This window comes from Coloeus monedula (assembly GCF_965178545.1).
Source record: "Coloeus monedula genome assembly, chromosome: 20".
Classification (NCBI taxonomy): Eukaryota; Metazoa; Chordata; class Aves; order Passeriformes; family Corvidae; genus Coloeus; species Coloeus monedula.
Genome location: NC_138800.1, coordinates 2147495 through 2161022, shown reverse-complemented (window position 1 = coordinate 2161022; position 13528 = coordinate 2147495). Strand labels below are relative to the sequence as shown.

The following is a 13528-nucleotide window of genomic DNA, read 5'->3' as shown; positions in this document are numbered from 1 at the left end:
CGCCGCCGCCGCCGCGCTCCCGGGCTCCAGCCGTGTTGTTGTGGCCGCCGCCGCTCCTGGGGGCCGCCTTCCCTCCGCTCGGATCTATTGTCACCACCACCAGCACCCCCCTCCTCGCCACAATTAATACGATGAATTTGCCATGATTGATCCGTATTAATAGCTGGGGTGGGTGGGCGTGTTTTGGGGCTCTTTTTCCTCCCCTTTTTCTCTTTTTCTTTTTTTTTCTTTTTTTTTCTTTTTTATTGTTTGGTTTTGTTTTTGGAGGGGCCGGGCTGGGATCTGATCTCCACTCCCGAGTCCATCCCTGGTCGGTGCCTGAGAAAATTGCATCTGGATGCATCGTTATTATTATTATTATTATTGTGTTTGATCCAGGGAGATAAAGGAGGAGGGGGAGAGGAGTGCGTGTTGGTGGGGAGGGGAAGGCTGCACCCTTCCCTGCACACACACACACACACGCAGACAGAAAGGGAGTTCCGTACATCTACATATATATTTTTCCCCCCCTGGAACTTCTTTTAGTTGGGGAGGAAAGGAAGAAAGAAAATAAATTTTGTGCAAGGAAATACTCTGAGCTCCCTCCTTCCAGCGGGTCTCCTTTCTTTATTTTTCCCCCCTTCTTCTCAGCCTTTTTTCCTCTCTCTCGAAGATCCTCGCCCTCCCAGCCCCTTGATCAAAGCATTCCGCTATTCTGATTTATTGCCTGCTTGGTGAGGCTTTTTTTCCCCCTTTCTCTCCGTTTTTTTTTTTTTTTTTTTTTTTTTTTTTTTTTTTTTACAAAGGCGACCTGAGATCAGCCATTACTTTCCTTGGCTCGCTTATAGGAATCTCTTACATTTGGTGCTTGCTGCTGGTGGTGGTGGAACCGCACTCGGATTCTTTCATCCCCCCCACCCCCTTGCTGTCCTCTCCTCCCTCCCTTTCTCCTTCCCTCTCTCCCTCCCTCCCTCCCCCGTTATTCCGCCGGGGGAGCCGGATTTGTGGCTGCGGTGGGGCGGGGGGGGACGAGAGCGAGAGGGAGAGCCGGCGAGAGACATGGATGGCCCGGCGCGATGCAACGGGCTTCGGAAGAAGCGGCGATCGCGGTCCCAGCGCGACCGGGAGCGGCGAGCCAAAGGCGGGCGGCGCGGCTGTGCTGCCGGCGGGGCCGCCGGCCCCGGGGCCGCCGCGCTCTCCTCCTCGGGCTCGGAGAAGGAAGACAATGGGCCCCCGCCGCCGTCCCGGCCGCGGCCCCCCCGGAGGAAGCGGCGGGAGTCCTCCTCGGCCGAAGAGGACATTATCGACGGTTTCGCGATGTCCAGCTTCGTCACTTTCGAGGCGCTGGAGGTAGGAGCGGCGGCGCTTTGTGTGCGCCTCATTGTGTGGGGGCAGCGGCGGGGGAGTCCCCGCGGCGCCCCCCCCGGACACCCCTCCGCCCCTGACCCCGGTCCCCGGGCCGGCCCGCCGGGGGTGCCCGCGGGGGCGGTCCCGCCGCCCCCTCCCCGTCCCCGGGGTGCCCCGCTACCCTCCCTTCTCCCTCCTGCCGCCGACACCTGCAGCCCGGCGCGCCGCTCCCGGCGGGCGGCGGCGGCGGGGCTGGGGCCATCCCCCCGGCCCGCATCCCCCCGCGCGGGGAGCGGGGAGTTGTGCGCGGTCCCCCGGCGGCGCTTCCCCTCCCCTCCCACGGATCAAACTTTTCTCGCGCCGCCGTGGCCCGGCGGGGCCGCCCACTCGTGTCCGCGGGGCCGCGGGGGGGGCGGCCGCGCGTGTTTCTCCCGGCTCGTGGTGCTGCTGCGGGCGGGGGGCGCCCGGCCTGTCGCGCTCCCTGCTGGCATGTCACGAGTGGGCCCCGCGGTGGGCGGCTCTAGTCATCCCCCAGTGCGAACGAAGGGGGTGGGAGAGCCGAGGCCGGGCCGGGCGGAGGGAGGCGAAGCCGTGCGGGGCTTCCCGGGCGTCGCTTCCCTCCGCCCGGCCCGGCCTCGCCTTTCCGTGTTCTCTCCACCCACCCACTCGCGACCGTGGAACCGCTGTCAGCCCGGCCAGGGTCGTGGTGGTGATGCTGCCATGGAAGGGAGCCTCCAGCCCGTGTGTTTGAAGGGCTTTGTTTGTAAGTTCTGACCAGGAGAAGTTTGCTGTAGTGAAAAGCAGATTTATTTGGGTTTACGTGCACTGGAGTCACAACTGGGACGATGATGAACTGTCAGAATAAATGCAGAGGTGAAGCTGATTGTTTAAAAAAAAAAAAAAAAAAAAAATCGGTGTAGCTTTTAAGCTGTTTAAATATTTAGCCAGGAATACTTAGTGGCATTTTCGGGTTTTTTGTTTTGTTTTGTTTTTTGATTTGTGGACAGATTTTTTCCTTGGTTACACCTGTATCCATCTACACTATGCCTCCAACAGAACTTACTCTGGTGTAATTAAGGGAGGATTTGTTCACTCCAACAAACCTCCACATGGTTGGTGTTGGACGCATGTAAGAAATAAGGAACAAATGCTGAGGTAATGTCCAGACTCAATTTATCCACCATTTCTCACCTGGTGAGCCCATCCACAAGTGCCCTGCTCAAACCGGAGAGACCAAAAGTGTGAATACATGTTTATTGGCAGGAGTGAGATTTGTATGCTTCTGTTCCGAACAAAATTCTGGTTTTCCTCAAACAAAGCCCCAGTTTGTGTCTTTAAGGGTTTTATGGGAATACAGACTCGAGAATTTGGCTGTAGTCCTTTTTGGAGAGGAAATGAAGAGCAAGTTTAGAACTTGGTAGGGCATTTTAGAAAATGTCTTTATTGTGCTTCTTATTTATTTTCAACTTGAAAATAATTGCTGTGTTCTCTTCTCTTTGCCAAGCCAAGCATGGCTACTACTTGCATTCTCTTGTAATCCTGTATCACTAAAAAGGAGCACAGATACATTACCCAGTTCTGCCAGCTAATATCACATTCAGATAAAACAATAGCTTGCACACTGAGACTTGACATACTTTTAATGTTCATGTGATAGGTGGCACATTTTGACCTAACGATTTCATGCTGCGTTAAGAAATAATGTCACAAAATCGTTGTTAGGTGCTTTTTCCTGCAGCTCCGTATGTATGTTGAGAAACTTGTTTCTGAAGATCAGAGGGAGATGAAGGTGTCTAAGGCACAAGCCCAGCGTGGCAGGAATTACTCTGTGTGTTGCATGTAGCAGCCTGAAGTTTTTGTTGTAATTCTGGTGTTGGTGAGGAGGTTGTGAGTGGCTGGTAGAGAGAGATACTTCAGCTTTGTGAGATGTTTAGGTGTGAATGTGTTTGAGTTGGGTCAAGAAGCTTTGGGTGCTGTGGAGACATGTCCTGGTATTCATACATCTCATGCTGTGGGTCTGCCCCCAGCTTGTCGGAGGCCATGGAGGTTTTCCCCAGGTTATAGAAGACACTCATGCCCAGAATGTAGACAAGACTTTGCCAGCCCATGCTTTGTGCTTCAACTTCAGCACTTTCTCAGGCTTAGCACAGCTGAAAGGGTGCAGAGACAGTATTTTGTCTGCTTGGTGTGAAAATCTGTGAGAGGGAAAATGCAGAACATCTTCACCCACTGCAGGACCTAAGCCCACAGTTCAGAAGAGGGGGCACAGGTGGATGGTGGCTCATGCAGGTGGGGACAGCTGCCGTGGAGGGTCAAGGCTGAGCTCTCTGCTTCTGGGGACATGCTTGCAGCTGGAGGGGTGTGGGTTGGCTGGGTGTGAGGTTGCAAAAAAAAGGAGCAAGAACTTTCATGCAGCTTGATTTCACCTGTCTTGTACTAAATGCTTTTTGTTGGTTGGAGTGACTGAAAAAGCCCAACCTGTGCAAAATACCAGGTTGTGAGAAGCTTGTAGATGGCAAAGGGGCACAGGTGGTGCACAAGAACACAGATCCCATGCCGCTGTAACTTCAGGAGGAGTCATCCAATCTGTTATGGTTATGTTGATAAAAGTTCCCATCCCTTGAAGCAAAACTTTAACCAGCTCCCACTCTGGGAACTGCTTTTCTGTCCAGGTGTCAGTAGCCTTCTCATACTTCTCAAGTGTAAATTGTGGTTATCTGTCTCTGCATTTATGGCACCCCCATACCTTGATGTCTCTAATGTTTGTGTGGGGAATACAGAGGAAGAGGGAGTTAAATGGAGACAGTGGGATCTCATTGTGGATTATTTCCTTCATGAAAGAATTGAGCAATTCCAGTGTCTTTGCAGATATGGCTGGACTGATCCTTGCCTGGCCTTGCAAGACTTGATTGTAGCTGTGTGCAGTACGGGCCTGTCCCCTACTCTGGGGAGCATTTTGGAGCCTCAACCTTCAGAAACCAGCCCTTAATCTGTAGTAAAGCAGCTGAGATGTGGTCCTACGATTTGATCTGATTGACCAGATTTTCCTGCAAGTGGCCTTGGGCTGACAGCAGCAAGCTCTGTGGTTCACTCCAGAGCAGTTCCCCTCACATGTTGCTGCCCTGACCTCTCCAAATGTCCCAGCCTGGGAAAAGGAGGAAGGCACAGACACTCTGTACCTATGTTAGTGTGAGTGGTGGCTTGTCGAGCTGACTGCTTTTCCCAGCTTGGAGTAGCTTGTGCTGCACTGCTGGTGTGTTTGTTACCAGCAGTAATAGCATGAGAGGTTCTTCAAACTCAGGTGGGCATTTTAGACACCGGTTTGACAGGGAAAGGTCATTTCTCAGAATGTGATAAATCAATCCCTTGGAGTGACTTTCTCCATGATGTGCTCTGGCAGTGCTGGCAAGGAGGCGTCTGGCAGAGCTCTCTGGTGAGGTGAGATTTCAGGAGGATGTTTGTCTCTCTCCTACCCCTTGGTGCGGAGGTGTCTGGGCAGGAGGCTGATGTGACATGGCTCTTGACATGCCATGGTGAAGATGGTTTGCTGTGATGAGAAAGGAAATCTGACTTGAATGTTAAGATGGCTTAAAGCCTGGGAAGTACTTTATGTTTCCTGAGTCAGCTCTGACCATCCCTATGGAGTAAGCAGTTGGTTTCAGGTTTTCTGAACACTGAGTAAGGTAATGAGTTTTTTCTGCAGATGTTTGTTTAGCTTCAACTCAGGCAGCTCATCTGACAAGCCTGAAATGGGACACAGATATTTATAAAGCTCAGATAGAAGTGGGGTGGGAAGCGGGGGACTTGCATTTAAATGGGAATTCTTGTTTCATAAAACTGTCACAATTTCTCACCGTGCTTTTGCTGTGCTAATTTCTGTTCAGCACACAGGCATTAGCCTGTTTTGAGACCATGCTAAATTATCGTCAGGTAAAGCCCAATATAATTAATTACAAATGAGAAATGCTGACAAATATTTGTCAAGCAGCTGTTTAATGAGCTTCAAATTCTGTGTCAGATGATTCCATCCACCTAGTGTAAATAATTTTTAAGCAATTGTTCCACGGTGTTTGTGTGGTTTAGGCAGATGTTAGCTACAGCATTTTTACATATTGCACAGATAGTATGAGACTAGATGGAATAAAGCTTAGCAGCTGATCTGGGCTTTAAAATAGAGATACTACCAAAAAAATGTGCAAGTAGCAGGAAGGTTTTGTAGATCCTGTGGTCTCAGTTGTGTGTCTGTGTGCACTGACAGTGTGGCTCTGTGTATGCATATGAATGCAGGAATTTGCTTTAATAACTGGTGTGTGATACTCATCTCTGGGCACGGCCCACTGAAAATAGAAATAGCTTGGCTGTGTGACAGCAGAAGCTTTGAACTGGACACTAGAATGGCTGGCTTGCTGTGTGCTTTTCCTCCCCAAATCATTCTCTTCTCACCAGTCTTCTAGCTGGCCTGATTAGCCTGTTTGCTTAAATTCTTTGAGATTTCAGCAAGTTTGTTCTGCCTTTTCTCTATCCCCTCATATTTCAAAAGGATCTTCCTGCCTTACCACAGCAGCATCATAACATCAGGTGTTTGTTTAATGCTGTCAGCAAATCTTGGTGGCCCTTCCTGTGTTTATTGACTGCTTAGATGCTTAGGTGTTTGTCCCAGTCTCTGTTTGCACATGCAAGTCCGCAGATTTAGACCAGCAGAGAAAAGAAGGGAGTAACTAAATGAAGATATCCGGGGATGAGGAGAGGCATTAAGCTTTGTGTGACACTGGGATATCGTACGAAGTGATGCGTTTATTATTTTAACTGTGTATTTAGAGGAAACAGTAAACTGACCTGAGATCGAATTTCGAGATAACCTTGACAGTGCAGCTGAATATCTTGATGAAAACCTCAGTGACCAGACCTGAAAAAACAGCAATTCAAACTGAAAGTGGGACTGAAAACAGCAGGATGCATATTCCACAAAAGGAATGTCTAAGGTGATGTTTGAAACATATGTTGCTATCATTTGGGTACCTGAATACTTTGGAAATACTTTAAAATTACTTTGAAAAGCCTGGTGCATTTCTGGGAGGTGAGGCACTCCTAACTCCCGCTGATTTCAGTAGCTGTTGGAGAGCTGAAGCTGTCTCTTTGGGCAGATAATGACCGACTATTGAGATTGTTGCATAAATATCCTTTTAAGCTCCTGAAGGTAACCATGTAATGAAGGTGAGGATTTTTGCCATTCCCATAGGTGGTAGTAGGAGGCACAGTGGCCTTGAGTTGAAGAAGGAAGAGTTTAAACTATAAGCACAAGTTCTTTTAGATGAATGTGATTCAATTAATCTCCACTAGCACTGCTCTTTAAGATTAGCATTAATGAGAAATATGCTGCATATCAAAAGACAAAAGACACCCTTATCCTCCCTTATCTTGGCATCTTTTTTTCATGCTATTTGGAGGAGTAAGTAAGCCCTTTCTCATTAAATATCTGGGGCCTCAGCTGGGATGAAGGAGTGTAAAGTCCTGGGCAGTGGTGGAGTCACCATCCCTGGAGGGAGTTAAAAGAAATGTAGATGTGGCACTTGGACACATGGTTAGTGGTGGGGCTGGCAGTGCTGAGTTAATGGTTGGACTGTCTGATCTTAGAGGTCTTTTCCAACCTAAACAATTATATGATTCTATGATTTATAAAATAAGGGCAAAGGATCAGGGACTTGGAAGGAAAATGATCATTAGGGAAAGGCAAAAAAAAATCGTCAGAAAGACATCAAGGGACTGAGTAATTGAAAGATTGACTTACAACACTGAGATCAATAGAGAAATAGCAGGAACTGTATAGGAACACTGAGAACTGGAGGGGGATGTTGTTACCAAAAGTGGAAGTTTCAGGAAAGATCCATTGCTGTGTATGAAAATGCTCCTGGGTGAGAGCCCCGCTGTCAGTACCAAGGGGAGACACTCGACCAAATCTGTGTCTACTTAAGGAGTCATTAATCCCGGTAACTTCAGCTGGGAGGAAGGCAGAAAGATTCCTCTCTCACTGAAGATGATCCCCTCTTTCCCCCATCTCTGCTACTATTGTTTTTTGGGGTTTTTTTTGAACGCTGTTCCTATCAGTTTGACTGGGACACCCTACCACGTTACACCGGGGGTCTGACCTGCAGCCTTGTAATTATCTGCAGCTAAATTAGAAGTTTAATCTTTGTTCTTAGCAACAATAAGTTGAGTCAGATAGGTTTTAAAAATAGCTCAAGCTCAAGTTTAGTGAAGTCTCAAATGCAATTAATAAAAAGGTAATGGAGTTAGGAAGTTGCAGGCAGAAATGTGGAAATGTTTAACTCTCAGTTTTCCTGCACTTGAACTGCAGTGTTGCCTTGGTGCTGCAAGAGAAAATTGCTTCCAACATTTCGCTGTCTTTTTGTACATCATCCTTATAATTTATCAGTTCAGTATCTTGTGTTCTTGTTGGGGTTTGGCTCTGTATGTGCCACAAATTACCAGCTGCGTGCATTTTTTGTATAGTCAGTTTGTTGTTGTTTTGACTCGATGCCAAGCCATGGTGAAGACCACTTCAGAACATCATAGTCCTCTAAACTCCTTTGTTGTAAAATGGATATGAAAATCCACTTTGTAAGTAAAGAGGAATGGCTGATGCCGGTAGGGATTTGTTTTGCTGTAACAGCAGAACGTGCAGTGGCAATTTGTCAGATCCCCAGCTCAGCTCTGCTGTACTATTTGCCTTTAAATAGTGTGTTACCTTAATGTCTTGAGATTTTTCTCCTTGTATCTTGGCAACACTGCTGCTGAAGTTCACACACTCATGTGGTGGAGAGAGAAGGTTTTAACCAAAAGGTTATGTCTTTAGTCTGGTAAATACTATAGGCAGGAGTTTTGGTTCTGTCATCCTCTGTGCAGGAGTGGTGGAATAAGTAAGGAAAAGAAGTGGAATATCCCTTGGCCTTGCACATACTGTTCTGTTTGTGAGATTTTGCCCATGAGGTTTAATTTGATCATGGTGCATATGCTCCATGTGGATTCACTTGGCATTTGGTGTGCATCTCAGTCCTGCTGTTTTTAAAAAGTCCTGAGACAAATGCATGGGAGATGTGCAGAGCTGTGCTGATATCTGATGTGCCCAAGTTCCTGACTGGCTGAACTTCTGGTTGTGTAATGCTGGCTGATGCAAATGTTACTGATACGATTAATATCCCAGTTCCACATAGGAATAGTTACTCACAGCCACGCAGGAGTTCCATTTGGTGTTCTCTCCAGGAATGGTCACCCTTTAATCTGTCTGACATGTGTTTGCCAGCTTCCTGAAGTGGAAGTTTCTTCTCCTCTACAATCAGTGCTCTTACAAATTGTCTCTTTTCATGCTTTTATTTGGTACCAAAGGGGACTTAATGATTTGGGAATAAAACTACTGTCAATCTATCCTCCCCATCCAGACACAAGCCCGGACTTGTCCTTTGTTGGATGAGTTCATGAAAAGAGGCAAGCATTTTCAGCCCTTGGGACAAGCCCTGTGCTGAGTATCATTTGTGTGAAGCAATCTGGAGCAGGTTTGTGGATGGTTGAGGATGACAGTGAATACCAGAAGCAAATAGGGGTAAGGCACCAGGAGGTTCTAGGTTAGATTAACTTTCGGGTGGCTGAAATTCTGAAGAGGTACTCGTGTGTTGTGGAGTAATGCTAACAGTTGTATCAGACTTTAAAATGTGTTTTACTCTCTCTGAAATTAAGTAGTGGTCAGATCCAGACCAAATTCATGAAAGTTTGTGAGAAGCCTTTCTCTGTCATGGGGAAGCAGTGTTTTAGAGGAGAGTGTGTAACAGTGATAATACCTGGTGCAGATACTTGCTTACCTGTCAGTGAAATCCAGAGCCACCCTTGCCTTTTTCCCTAGGTGCGGGTGTGGGTTACCATGTCCCAGGCGACCCATCCTTGGGGACCCTCTTGCAGGTTGCTCTAAAGTGTCCTCCAGCTGCTCCTAGCTCACCCTCCTGGCATAGTACGGGCATTTTAATTCCTTTGCCTGTGAAGAGGAACCAATGAGGCAGAAATTGTTGCCACGGACATCTCCAGGGCCACAGCTGGATGGCTGCTGGGTACAGGAGAGCAGTGGGCCTGGGTACGAAACCTGTGTGGTGAAACTCCTCCCTCCTGGCAGGTTCTGACAGCCCATGTTTTGTTGTTTGCACACCATTTCCTATTTCTGAGACTGAGATGAGTTACAAACATGGTGATGATTGCTCTTGGCACTGATTTTTGTTTATTTTCTCTCTGGAAGTCCTAAGTGACCCGAGACCTTTCAGTCTGAGAATCTGCTTAATTTTTTTTTTTTTTTTTGAGACATCTTCTGCAGGAGGCAGAAATAGAGGATAGGTGACCGAAGGACCTGGCTCCTTGCTTACAGGGATGGTTGGAATGGTAGGGAGGTGGCCCAAGGACCTGACTTGTTGCCAGGAATGGGGCTTTGTTCTTCGCCTGGCTCCTGGCAGCTTGTGTCACCTTCCTCTTGTCTCCTGCACATCCAGGTGCTCAGCACCACATCCCTCCAGAGGGTACCATGAGTGTCTTCTAAGGGTCCTCCAGAAACTGGGATCTGTTGCCCAGCTTGCAAAATGCCCAGGGGAAGTACCTGGGAGGTGCTGCTTTTGCAGGAGCTGGGTGACACATGCTCTCCAGCTTGTTCCAGATTGTGTGGAATGGCTGGCATGGTGTGACATCCATCAGAGAGGGCACTGATGGAGGGCTGAAGCAGTGAAAGTCGTTTTGACTTGTGAGGGGCCTGTGTGGTAAGAAGGCAACAGAAGAAGTGCTGCTGTTGGGGACGATTTATGTTGTAGCTCTGTTAGTGTTGTGGGGTTTAATGCCTGTCAAGGACACTTTGACCTTTGAATGGAATCTTTTGGTGTGAATTTGTGTCTTTTGTCCTCTCTTTTCTCCCCTTGAAGAAAATTGAAAATAAATACTGGAAATCAAAACCGTCTGTTTTGAGAGGACCAAATTGCCTCTCTTAATTTTATGGGACTTGGATATTACTGAACGATTAAAAGTCCTAGTAATTTTTACTGTCTGGCTATTGTGCTTGTAGGCAGTGACTCTACTAGCATTAGTCATTTTAACTATGGAAAAAAAAAAAATGCAGTTAATGTGGCTCAACAGCTGAGTCTGCTGGACTTTAAAAAAAAAAGGCAAAAAAAAGTAAATTTTAATGAGTTCTGGGATCATAAAGATACATCTGGTGGATGGATTAGCCAAGTTTTCAACCTCAGAATGTGTATTGAAAAACTCAGTGAATTATGTAGCTACAAAAGTGGATCTTTGCATGTTTATAAGGCCTCAGTGCAATCTCCTTATATTTGCCTAATGACAAACAGACATCTCACAGAGGCGCAGCCCAGGACACACATGGGCTGAAACAGCTCCCCAAGCTGAGAGTATTTGTACTGAGATGCTGCTACTAGTAAATATTAGAGAATCCATTAAACGTAGGGGGAAAATATTTTGGTGTTGGATGAAAGAAAGAGAAGGAAGGGAATGGAGTGGGGTAGAGAGGAGAGGGAGAACTGCAATTTTAAATGAACATGATGTGTGGGCTAAGATACTGTGCCTCCACTGCTGAACCAGAAAATTTATAACAACTGTTTGTCATGTGTATGTATTTATAGCCATTCACATAATGAAGAAGTTTCATGAGGTTGTAATAACATATCAAGATGGATGTAATTAAAACAGAAGCAAATTGACACCTCTAGATTAAAGGCAAATTCTAAACTAATACACCTGTACACTGTCACTTATGTATTAGTTGTCTGGGGCAGTCTGCCAGATATGCAAATAAAAAGACATTGGCAAATTTCCTTGATGTGTGGTTTTGAAAAACCCAACTATTTAATCATTTACCTAGCCCTGCTCAGGTTGTAGCAAGGGTAGAATTTAATAACTTGGTGTCACCTAGGCTTTATGATGGGAAGAGGGGTAAAAGGCTGCAGGATGAGGGGAAAGGGGCAAGGAGAAATACAGCGCGAATAACGTTCTTTACAGTGGGACCCTTCCCTGAGCAAAGAGGTGTCAGCTGCCCCATTTGGGATCTGCCCTAACTCTTGAAACTCCAGAGCATTGAAGAGTCCTTGACACTGACACTGCAGCTTTTGAGCACAGTTCAATGCTTTTGAAAACTGCCCTGTAACAACAGGCTTTGGTTTGTCATGCTGCAGGTGCAAACTTCTAAAATTTATACTTTTGCACCAATTCAGGTCTGATGGACATTGCTACTAGGTCTATGAAATGGCTATAACGTTGCTTAGGAATTTTACCTAAGAGTATTTTTCAACTTGTTTCAATTTGCAGAAGCCTAAAACATTTCCAGTGGAGTTGTGGACATCCATTTCAGCCTGCGGTCAATAGATCTGCTCTCCTAATTAACGCTCGGTCTGCAAATTGCTCATGTCAAGTAGGCTGGTGGTATGGAGCAGGAAGGGAATTATTTGCCTTGTTAGTTCCAGGTCTGTGAATGGAAATACCAGCCTTGCTTTTGGGTAATTTGCACCCCAGACAACCTTCATTCCTTTAAGTGGCCTGGGGACAGAAACAAGTCTTCATGTGGCTTGTGCGTAACCCCGTGGCTGGTGATGAGGGCCTTCTGTTAAAACCCTCATGTCCGTGCCCCCAGCTCCTTCTCCCTGAGTGGGAAAAGTGTTACCTTTTGTGGATTTGGTGGCGTTTCCTCAGATGGTTGCTTGGGTATGTAAAACTAGTTATAAGTAGGTTAATACTATGGGAGATCTGGAGAGCTCAATGAAGCCCGAAATTCTTGGACTCAGTTTTGAATTCGGGCTTGACGTTTTTTGTCCCAGTCGGGGATGAGCCAGAAGAAAATCCCACTGTGGGCTGGAGTTCTGTGGAGGGGGGGCTGCTAAATGCACCAATTTCCAGGGAGCTGACAGCATAAAAGCTCCAATGGGCATGCTTTGTTAGATTCCTTCTGAATTAAAGACACTCCTTTTTTAGTACATCTGGACATTAAGGATCAGTCATACGAGGTACATGGCTTCAAAGTGATTTCAAATAGTAGGATTTTTGTCTTCAATATTTCAACAACTTTTCTTCCACCTTTAATCTTTCATGAGCGGAAGCTTCAAAAGGTAATTAGTAAAACATGCTTTTATCTGCATTTATCTCAAAACATGATTAATTTTTTAACTGCAATTAAAGCAATCATTTCAAGTTTACTCTATATTAATGAGTAAAGGATTTTTTTGAGAGAGCATGAACCTAAATATGGCTACATTGGCTGAGTTGAAAGGTGCATTTATGAGTGTGCTTTTGTTTTCATTGCTAGGGATTGAATTTCCGGTTCCAGGAAGTAATATTTCACATGGATTAAAGTCTTTGAAATGCTTTTGCCCAGATTCACTAGATCATTTTGAGGAGCTGACAATGATAAGAACTGGATCAGGCACTTTGCAGGACCTGGCTACCGAATACCCAGTTCCATGTTTCCTTGCATTGGTGATTTTTTGCTCCATGCTGTGCCTGTGTTCCTGTGCTTGCTGCCCTCGCCATTGAAATGTAAGATATTTGATGCAGACGGTTTGTTGTTAATGAATTAGCAATGAACTTGGAAGTTTTCACCTTTATCATTTCTATTTTTGTAGTAGGCAGCTTAAGGCATTTTTTATTACTGTTTCACTTCTGGGAGAAAGATACTCATGTCTGTTCCTGTCTTTATTGCTGCTACTAATATATGCAGGACTGTCCAACTGGTGTCCTGCAGCCTGGATCCTGCCTGTAGGGCCAGTGTGTGGCCCCAGAGCCCCTAGAAAATTGTGCCACTGGCACAGAGATATCCCAAAACTGGTATTCATCCCAGAGCTTTCAAAAGCAATGAACCACTGCAGAGGACTACTGGAAAGAAGTGCAATTGAACCCCCTTCTCACTAGAGTACAGTTCTGCGTAGTTTTGCCCTGCGAAGGCTGCTCCTCAGCCTGGGCTCCTGCTTCTCTATCAACAGGGGGGAGAGATTTTGGGCTGGAGGTGCAGTTTTACTGCTCTGTGCCTCCTAAGGAACCAGGCAGAGAGCAGCCCTGGGGCTGCTGGAGGTGATGCTGGGGTGGTGGCGTGGCCCCAGCTACCACAGCAGAGCTCAGGCAGCAAGGTAAACAGAGCAGGCCTCTGAAACTGCTAACACAAGGGAAAGGACAAGAG

General features: G+C 46.7%; 1 protein-coding gene across 2 annotated transcripts in view; it reads left to right on the top strand.

Moving 5' to 3' along the window:
- Window positions 1–1038: 1038 nt before the first annotated feature.
- Window positions 1039–13528, top strand: part of AUTS2 (activator of transcription and developmental regulator AUTS2) — a gene marked incomplete at both ends in the record, with an annotated part of 761383 nt that continues 748893 nt past the window's right edge. For both annotated transcript variants that reach the window (XM_082294494.1, XM_082294493.1), the window contains one exon: window positions 1039–1329. In XM_082294494.1, the coding sequence (XP_082150620.1) occupies window positions 1039–1329 (291 nt within the window). The remainder of the gene's footprint in view (window positions 1330–13528) is intronic.